At 37.9% G+C, this 10,491-nt stretch overlaps 1 protein-coding gene across 1 annotated transcript; it reads left to right on the top strand.

Annotated features, from left to right (window-relative positions):
- Nucleotides 1–7,382: 7,382 nt before the first annotated feature.
- Nucleotides 7,383–9,802, top strand: MEF1 (mitochondrial RNAediting factor 1). The gene has a single exon (XM_021975781.2). The coding sequence runs from the start codon at nt 7,648–7,650 to the stop codon at nt 9,475–9,477; it is 1,830 nt and encodes a 609-aa protein (XP_021831473.2). The 5' UTR covers nt 7,383–7,647; the 3' UTR covers nt 9,478–9,802.
- Nucleotides 9,803–10,491: the final 689 nt, after the last annotated feature.

Raw genomic sequence — 10,491 nt, 5'->3', positions numbered from 1 at the left:
AAGGGGGTAAAGTGAGAATTGACCAATGTTTCAAGGTGCACTGTAGCAATTAAGCCTACTTTTTAATCAATTTTGTTCTTTTTTGTTCTTTCTCCTTCATATTCTAACCTTAGCCTACATTAAGGTTTTCTGTTTCTTTATGGCCACCTTGGCCATCTTTGTATTTTATTGTCTTTTGCATTAAATTTGTTTCCATATATATATAACTATGGCTGCAAGGTTTATTCCTATGGGGAGAGTTTTTGCAAGGTGGACCATATAATTTTGCCTAGACAAATATACAATGTTAATTATTTCTTACTCGATGAAAGGAAAAAAAATACTAAAAATGGAGTGCAAGTTGGAAGAATTGAAATTAATGTAGGGTAATGGTAGAATAGGAAAGAGAAAGAACAACAAAGAAAAAAACTGATTAAAAAACAAAAGGGAGTATAAGTGAACAAACGAGACGTGGAAAAATCAGCTCCCAAAAATTAAATCCTAAGGTCCTTATACATGTTTTCAGCCAAAAAAAATAGAAAAATAGATTAAAAGAGGACTACTAGTCTTACTTTGATGAACCCATGCCGCTACACAATGCAGCAGCATGGCTTCATTCTTTCAAATCAAAGCTATACTGCTATTTGGCCACACACAAAAAATAAAAATAAAAAATAAAAAATCCCACGGCTGAGGTAGAGCCAAGTGTGCTGAAATCTTTGGTTGGCCTATGACCTCTATTTGTCTTGAATTCTTCTTCTTTTGCGCATGTAAAATGTACCAATCCTGTTTTGGTGCGCACCTCTGTTTTCTTTTGACCCTCCTCACCTCAACCAAGTTTCCTTCAACTTTGCTAAAAGTGGCTTTGTAATGAGTTGGAAATTGGGTTGCTGGTTTCACTTGAAACGTGCGAGAAATGTGCTTTATATATCAACATTCAGTGCTTAAAAATAATTATTAATTCTAGAGTTGTGGTTGTGCAACCGCATCTTGCAACTCATTGTGAATGAAGCTGAAGCTAATTAAGCTGCTTAAAGATAGGCTAAGCATGTTCTTTTATTTTTTTTATTTTGTTTCTAAAGGAATTTAAGGGTTAAGAACAATTTATTTATTTTTTGGTCAAACGATGAGAGAATATTATTAAAGACGAATAGTAAGGTTTACATCACTAGTAAGAATATCAAAAATCCACTCAGGCCATAAATCACCCCAGGTAAGGATTCCGCCAACTCTGGACACAAAGGCCGCAATTTTATGCGGAAAATCTATTTTGGTCATTGTACTTTACAACGTTTGCAAACATTACAATGTCTAAAATGATTTTAGGTATGAAGAGAGTGACAAAACAAGTATTTAACCTGAAATTTTGTACCCAAACTTGGATAAAAGAAAACCCATTAATCAATTTTTTACAGGGAATTTTTTATTTTTTATTTTGTTCAAAAAGGGAAAATGATGAATTAGAGATAATTTGTGGATCGTGATACCCATATACTCCAAGTCCATGAAAATAAATTATAATTCAACAACCACAAAAACCCAAGAGAACCAACACCAATAAATTATTAATCATGGGTTAATTTTGCAAATAATACACAAACCAAATCATTTGGAAGACTAAATCCCATAAAAAAGAAAAAGAAAAAAAAACTAAAAATTCAATCTCCCAACCCAATCATATAATTTCATGAACAACAACCCCTTCAACAAAATTAAAACATCACAAACAACTCACAATTTACAAACCCATCCCTCCTAAAAACTAAAAGAAAATTATACATTAAAAAAAATTAAAAATTAAAAATTAACTCGGGTAGTTCGGGTCGGGTCGGGTGAGCTGAGCAATGTAATGGGTTGAAGAAGAATTGAGGAAATCGAGCATGAGTTCGGGGTCTACCTGGAGAAGTGGAAGGAGTTGAGGAAACGAGAGAAGGCGAGGCGGAGGCGAGGGTAAAGTCTGATGCTGTAAGCGGCGGTTTGGCGGATAAAGTCTTCGATTGTCTCCACGAACAGGTTGATGCTTCGGATCGGCGGCACGTAGAGGGTCAAAGGCACCGCCGAGAAAGCCACCGCGAATAGCAGCTGCAGCATTTCAAACTCCAACCAAACAAATCAAAATCAAAGGATTCAATTTCACACCAAACCAACCCCAACCCAATAACATACAAAGATTGCAAGACTCTGCAGCTCTAGATTCTGATAATATATAGGATCTTGCTTTTGGGTTTTTTGGTCTAGTGATTTTTGTTGGGCAGAGAGAGAAAGTGAGTGACTTTTCAAAGAGAGACAGAGAAATGAAGCTTTCTTCTTTGTCTCTCTCCCTTTGCTCTTTTTTATTTTTGGGGCTCCTTTGTTATTATAAGGTTTTAGATTTTGATTGGGTGGTGGGGTGGTTAGGGCAGGGCGTGCATTTATTGGAGGATATTGTAAATTCTAACCTCTCTCATGTATATGAAATGTTGTATGATTTATTATTATTATTATTTTTTAATATAAAAATACCATTTTGCTCTGGCATTTAATAAAAAAGTTAACAAAATTGCCGGCATGACTATTTGTTCTAACGAAATTGAAATTGAATGACCATGAAAACGATTTTGGAAATTAAGAGACTCAAATGCAAATTGGGTCTAAATTCAAAGACTAATAAAATAATTAACGCAAATCCATTTATATCATGAATTTATGGATGTTGTCTTATGTTAAATGTTCTATGCCGAAAACTAAATAAATAAATAAATAATTCATTTAATGGATAATACAAAATGCAACCTCTTATCTATATTGTGGGCCTCACTCGCAAGATCTATTATTTATAACACACGTATGGTTTTGTTTTAAAGATGCAATCAAATTGATATAATTTAATCAGTTTTGATGAATTTGGTGGGTTGGATTGATCTTTTAGACTCAAAATTACACATGATTGTGTCGGATGGTGAATTCAAAAATTCAATCATATTTATGTTTTTTAGAGGAAGCTTCAAACTTAAGAATAGTTAGTTGGTTTTATATGTTTTTTGTCAATGTTGAAAGATGTTTCAAATTTGAAACTTCTTCCCTGTTTTGTAGAAGAAAAAAATTTCATTTCACGTCTAATTCTATTAAGGTTTGAGATTGAGTTTGATTTAATGATAATTCCTTTTTTACCATTGGAGTTCGAACTTGAGACTACTAATTTATTTGCAAATGCTCTTACCACTGAATTATGGACCCGTTGACGAGTTTTTTGTTTTGTTTTTGTAACTTATAAAATTGAAGAATTTGATTCGATTGGATTCTAATGTGAAATCTGCAAGGGAGTTGTTTTTGCATTTCTAGGGAATTAGAAGATTCATCTTAGAATTAGAAGATATGTTGAAAACTATAAATAATACAAGGGAAAATGTTGGTAAAGAGGATAAATTTTTGTTTGTGACTATAATAATGTCACAATTTTATTACTAATTCACGTATTATAATATAAATAAACAATAAGTTTATATTATACGATGTCCTATTAACAAATATTCACGGGTTATAACATAGGACTTGTTAACACCACACACCGACAATCGAAAATTAATTGAAAAGAATGTTCATGACTTCTTTAGAAAAGTACAGGACAAGTGGTATCAAAGCTTCTAGAGTTCTCAAGACAAATATATAAGCCCATAGGAAGGTTTGGTTTGTACGTGGTTTGGGAGTGAGAGTGACTGGTGGATTGAGAAATGTACCAGACCTTGGAATGCTTTCGATAGCAGAATAAGATAGGCATGTATTGTGTGTGTGAGAGAGAGAGAGAGAGAGAGTGATAAAATGGTAAAATGCATGTCACCGCCATTCAAGTAATGTTTTTTGCATGAAGAATATTCCTTCCAATTGAAATTCTTTTGGAAAGTCATTTTGAGGAGATGGCATGTACGTGTTCTTTTTAGTTTGCTTTTGGTCAAACTTTCTATTATAGTTGGGCAGTTTATATTTGACTAGTCCTTGCATACCATACTGGAAAGAAATGCGTTTGTGGCCATGGAATATGGTAGGTAGCCTTTCGAATAGAATAATAGCCATATTTTTTTTTAAATATATTTTTGTCAAAATTTGTTACTTGAAGGGAACTCAACTCAAGCATTGTTCAAAGAGGGGCTCACATGTCACACTCCTTAAATTTCACATCGCTTATTCGATGAGGTTTTTTTTTTTTTTTTTTGAATTACAACAATTGGGGACGGGGTCACTTTCCCTGTGATTCAAATGGGTGACCAAGGGGAAAGGGGGAGGGACCTCACCACTGAGGTACACCCTTCGGTCTTGGTTGTTAGAGCATCTCCACCCACAAGGGCTAAGTCTAGGGCAAGGGCAAGCAAGGGCTGACACTATTCACGTGAATAGTGTCAGCCTTGCCATTTGTGGTTCCACCCCTGAGGGCTAAGTCTAGGGCAAGTCTAAGGCAATTACTATTCACTTAAATTTATTTTTTATTTTTTATACTTAAACCATTGATTTTGATAAGCTTTTTGGATAAGATTTTCAATTCCCAAGTGTTAATATTTATCGTAAAATCCTCACTTAAAAATCAAGATAACATTTTCAGATAAAATTTTGAAATTTTTAGTTAATAAAATTTTGAAAAGTGAATAATATTGGTAGGTATGTATAGAAAAAATTTCAAGAATTTTTTGATATTTTTTTCAAATTTTTTTAGCGAAAAATTGGACAACCGTTGGATTGTGCAAGATTTTTTGATCGGAGGCTCCAGGAGAAGCCACATGGCTTGTAACCATTGGGCAATGTGGGCTGGTGGGTCCAACAGTTAAAAAAAATTGAAATCAGCTGCTGACGTCAGCAGCCCGAGGGCAACAGCCCAGTCAAGATCTGCCCTTGGGCTTGCCAGGGCTGGTGGGACCCAGGGCTTGCCCGGGCTGCAGGTGCTACGCTGGAGTGCGAAACTGGGCTTCGGGGGGCCTTTTGCCCTGGTTAATGCCTAGCGCTGGAAGTGCTCTTAGAGAGTTGGAAGTATCAGATTTTGGCTAAACTGGTAAGCTTTTTAAAAATATGGTGTTCTTTAACTTTGCGTAACTTATTCTTTTATAAATAATTTCACTTTCACCTTGCAACTTTTTGATCGGGACATTGTTATTTTGTTTTGATTGCTCATCACGCATCTGTCCTGTTGTGACAAGCGCACATGATATTATGAGGTGACACACGGTGAAGGACAATATATCAACTATAAGACGGTCTTTGTTCCGATTCAGAATTTATCTTAAGCACCATTTAATCCATACCTACATAAATATTCTTAACTTTTCTCACGATTAATCATAGATACACTCTTTAGTTACCAATCAATGTTCATAAACCCATAACTTCGAAATTAATACTAATACGCATTAGGAGATTATAACTCTAGAGTTTAAAAGTATGTATTCATGCACTGCGAAAATGTATTGACGGCGGGTCCCTGTGTAGGCACACACTGGCGAAATTTGGCATAAAGACGACGGGGAAAGAAGAAGATGTAAACACGGAAAGAGACTGAATTGATTTTGATGTTAATTAGTTGGCTGGACCTTCACGTCTACCATTAAGATCAGCAGTTCAGCACATTGCAGCACACCTGATTAATTGGCAATGGCATGGAGCAAAATGGGTTCTCAACTCAACTACTAGTCTCCTATCGACCAACGAATTATACACCTATCTACCAGTCTTCAAATATATATTATGTAATTTTAAAATGGGCTCCTCGTGAAATTAATATTTATCATTAATGCTAATCTGTGTGAGATGCACATCCTTAGACAAAGAATTATTAGACGGCTGTCTTGGGTATTTTTTGAGAAGTCATATAATTAATTGGTGGGTGTAATTCCCTAAGAGGTGGTTGTCTGCTTGCTGTATTACTTAAGAGGCTATCCTACGGATTTTATGTAGAGAGAGAAGAAGACATAGTATGTGAGTGGTGTTTTTCCTCTGTCTTTACTCGAAGAAATTTCGGAGTTTGTCCCGTAGTTTTTCCCTTCACATTGAAGGGTTTTCCACGTTACATCTTGTGTTTCTAAGAGCACTTCCAACGGTGTCCCCTAGCCCGAGCAACAGGGGCCCAAGCCTTAGTTTGATGTTCCAATGGGCTTCTATAGTCCAGGCAACGCATGAGTCCCAGCAAACCGGGCCAGCCCAAACGCAAGAATAGCTCGGGCTATTGCTTGGGTCTACTAACGTCAGCAAAGGAAAAAAAATCTAAAAAAATACTAAAAATTTCAAAATTTTTTTAAATAAATACTTAGTCATATTCTTCATTTCCCACATCAAAACTTTATACAAATTCCTCTCCTCATTATCTCATGTGAATAGTAGTTGTCCTTGGATTGCCATGACAATGGGTGAAAACATCACAAACCTTTTGCAAGGGTTGCCACTATTCACATGAATAGTAACAACTCTTGCCCTTTGCCATGGCAAATGGGTGGAAGTGCTCTAAGCTTTCTATTTTTCTTATTGTATTTACATTTGTTTCCGTTGCACTTGGCTCAACATCCTTGAAATCATAATTGTGTTTTTTTTCTTTTGCTTTGAAAGGATAGTGTTTTTTTGGTCACCCTCTTCCCCGACCCCAAAACCCTAGCCCACCCCATAGCCTTAGAGCGATTCCACCGATGCGCCTAAGGGGAGGGCTGGGGGGGGGGGGTGTTTAGGCCAAAATCTTGTATCCAGCGGCAAGGGCTAGCCCTGGCAGGAGATGGGGCCCACGAACCCAGGCTAGCCCTGAGGCAAGATCTACCTTAGTTCCAACCCCAGTTTGCTAACGTCATTGATGACGTCAGCAACAAAAAAAATTGAAAAAAATCTACAAAAAATTTCAGATTTAAAAATAAATAAATACTTAGTTGTAGTTTTCACTTCCCACACCAAAACTCTATACAAATTTCTCTCCTCATATCTCATGTGAATAGTTGTTGCCATGGCAATTGGTGAAAACACCACAACCTTTTGCAAGGGCAGCAACTATTCACGTGAATAGTGGCTGCCCTAGCCCCGGCCCCCCCCTTCCCCCCCCCCTTGCCATGGCAAAGGGCAAATGGGTGGAGTTGCTCTTAGGGGAAGGGGGTGGCTGCTTAGGGCTGATGTGGTTTTCTTTTATTTTATGTTTATAAATCTTTTTCTTATTTTTAATATTTTATTAATATTTTAAGCAATTTAAAAAGGTGAGTCCTACATATGACACATTAGCAACTAACGAAATTGCAAAAGATTAACAAACACATGATACCTCATTGTTAAAATTGAAAATGCGAGTACAAACATGCCGTAAGAGGACAACTACATGATACCAAACTAAAATTAAACAAAAAACTAAATTAGTATTCAATTGAGAGGTAGAAGCAAACTACAATTATCCACAAGGCACACCCCTTTCACCTTTGCTGGTTGCTTTATCCACCCGTCCATGGCACCATCCACACACCCCATATAGCATCATTAAGGAGAGAAATGGGTATGGGATCAACTCCTCCCCCCAATCTATCTAATTCCTATATTTTTAGGTATTAGATTACGAATTGTGATTTGAAATCCACATAAATAGAAGTCATAAATCAGAATAATTATAATATCCATATATTAGTAAATGCAAGAGAAGTTCAGAATTGAAATCATTCCAAACCAAAGAAGAACCCCAACCTCTAAATGCTTCACCCACTTCCCAAAACACCCCACCATCAACTGATCCCCAACTTCACACTCCCAAAACCCCCACAAAACCCTCTAAACCAACTCAGCTTTGAACAAAACTACAGGCACATCTGCAACCTCCTCCTCTCCCTAACCCAATCAAGAGCCCTCCCAAAGGGTCTCCAACTCCATGCCCATGTCCTCAAATCAGGCTTCCAAACCATCCCTCTCATATCTCACCACCTCATCAACTTCTACTCCAAGAACCAGCTGCCCCTTCATTCCCGCCAAATTTTTGAAGAGGCCCCAGAAAAGTCATCCACCACTTGGAGCTCAGTCATCTCCTCCTTTGCCCAAAATGAGCTTCCAGTTTTCGCCATTGAGTACTTTCGTCGAATGCTTGGCACGCCATTACGCCCTGATGACCATATATACCCGAGCGTGACCAAGTCCTGCGCGATTTTGAATAGGCGGGATGTTGGGCAGTCTGTGCATGGCTTTGCGGTGAAGACTGGGTTTGAGTTTGATGTGTTTGTGGGGAGTTCAGTGGTTGATATGTATGCTAAATGTGGGGAGATAAGAGATGCTCGGACGATGTTTGATGATATTCCTCACAAGAATGTGGTTTCTTGGAGTGGGATGATATATGGGTATGCTCAAGTGGGCGAGGATGAGGAGGCTTTGAGACTGTTTAAACAGGCCTTGGTTCAAAATTTGGACGTCAATGATTTCACATTTTCGAGTGTTATACGGGTTTGTGGTAACTCCACGCTTCTTGAATTGGGGAGGCAAATACATGGCTTGTGCTTCAAAACGAATTTTAATTTGTCGAGTTTTGTTGGTAGTTCTTTGGTTTCCTTGTATTCTAAGTGTGGAGTGATCGAAGGAGCTTACCGAGTTTTTGATGAGATACCTGTTAAGAATCTTGGAATGTGGAATGCAATGCTTATTGCATGCGCACAGCATGTGCACACGGATAAGGCTCTTGATCTGTTTAAACAGATGGGAAGTGCTGGGATGAAGCCGAATTTCATTACGTTTCTGTGTGCGCTATATGCTTGTAGCCATGCTGGGCTTGTTGAAAAGGGGCAACATTATTTTGCTCTTATGAAAGAGTATGGGATTGAGCCAGGGGAACAGCATTATGCTTCCCTGGTAGATTTGCTTGGCCGTGCTGGAAAATTGGCGGAGGCAGTTAAAATTATTGAGGAAATGCCTATAGAACCAACAGAATCTATATGGGGAGCTTTATTAACGGGTTGTCGAATCCATGGTGACACTGAATTGGCAGCCTCTGTGGCTGACAGAGTCTTTGAGTTGGGTCCTGTGAGCTCTGGCTTGCATGTGCTTATGTCTAATGCTTATGCTGCTGCTGGAAGATTTGAGGAAGCAGCAAAAGCCAGGAAGATGCTAAGAGACCGAGGCATGAAAAAGGAAACTGGTTTGAGCTGGGTTGAGGAGGGAAACAAGATTCACACATTCGCGGCCGGGGACAGGAGGCACATGAGAACTAAAGAGATTTATCTGAAGTTGGAGGAGTTAGGGGAGGAAATGGAGAAAGCTGGTTATGTTGCAGACACAAGTTTTGTGCTAAGGGAAGTAAATCGAGAAGAGAAAGATCAGACTATTAGGTATCACAGTGAAAGACTAGCCGTAGCATTCGGTCTTATTACTTTTCCACCTGATAGGCCAATTAGGATTATGAAGAACTTGCGTATTTGCGGCGATTGTCATACCGCAATCAAGTTTATGTCCAAGTGCTCAGGAAGAGTTATCATAGTGAGGGATAACAATAGGTTTCATAGGTTTGAGGATGGAAAATGTACGTGTGGAGATTATTGGTAATTAAGATGTAACAAATTCATAAACCATTAACCAAAAGATGGTCTGAGACTCTGAATAGTCTAAAATTCCCCCAACAACAAAATTCTTAAAGCTCCCCTTCATGCTCTGGCTGCTGGTTGATCATAAAGCGTGCATCAGCAGACCTCCAGTCGATCTTTCCGTTGATTGTTAGGGACTATAGAGCCTATCTCTTTCATTGGATACAGCAGGAGCTAGTGAGCCATTTTTTCCTGTACCATTTTTTTTTCTCCTTTTTCTATCCTGAGCACTTGTACATCCATAGATTCAATTAACAGATCATCTATCACATGTTACGGATTCACGATATGCAGGTTTCGAGTTCTTTTTTTATGTTGTCGCCAAAATATGTCTAGATTTTTTTATAATCTATGTTGTTATGCATGTTGGATGAAGAAGAGATAAGCCACAGCCAAGTCAACATGCCAGATAGCACACAGCCAAATTATTAAATGAAACATTAACACCATGGAACAAAATGCAACTCAAACTGCATGTCAACGGCAAAGTTTCGAGTACAATACTAATACAAAAGGCTTATGAGGAGATGGAATGAGCAAACAAGGCTTCTGGTGTAGCCGATTATCGGCACCACCAAGCCCCTTCCCCACAATGGAGGCTAAACTCCCATATTATCTGTGTATATATAAATATATATTTTCCATGTGGCTAAAATTATCAAATAAGTGCCAAGTAAGTAAAAAAAATGTTTGAACTAAAGGAAAGCCTCAACAGAAGGCAGCATTGCTGTGCTTTCAAAACGTTGGACTGGACATTGGCATTGCTATTGGACAATGGACTTTTACACAGTGAGTCAAATCATATGGGCTTTTGAATCCTACAATTATGCTACGACCCTTTATTTTTCTTTGTTTTTTAGTTGTTTACGTTATATTATGTAGTAGATTGTATCATTGTCCGAGATTAAATTATCATAATATATTGATGGGTTGGGTTCTGTCTGAATTTTATGAACTGAGGGAGGTTCATTCGGTG

Source organism: Prunus avium, chromosome 7 (genome assembly GCF_965620075.1).
Source record: "Prunus avium chromosome 7, drPruAviu1.hap1.1, whole genome shotgun sequence".
Lineage (NCBI taxonomy): Eukaryota > Viridiplantae > Streptophyta > Magnoliopsida > Rosales > Rosaceae > Prunus > Prunus avium.
Note: the sequence above shows the minus strand (reverse complement) of the source record. Positions and strands in the feature narration are given on the sequence as shown.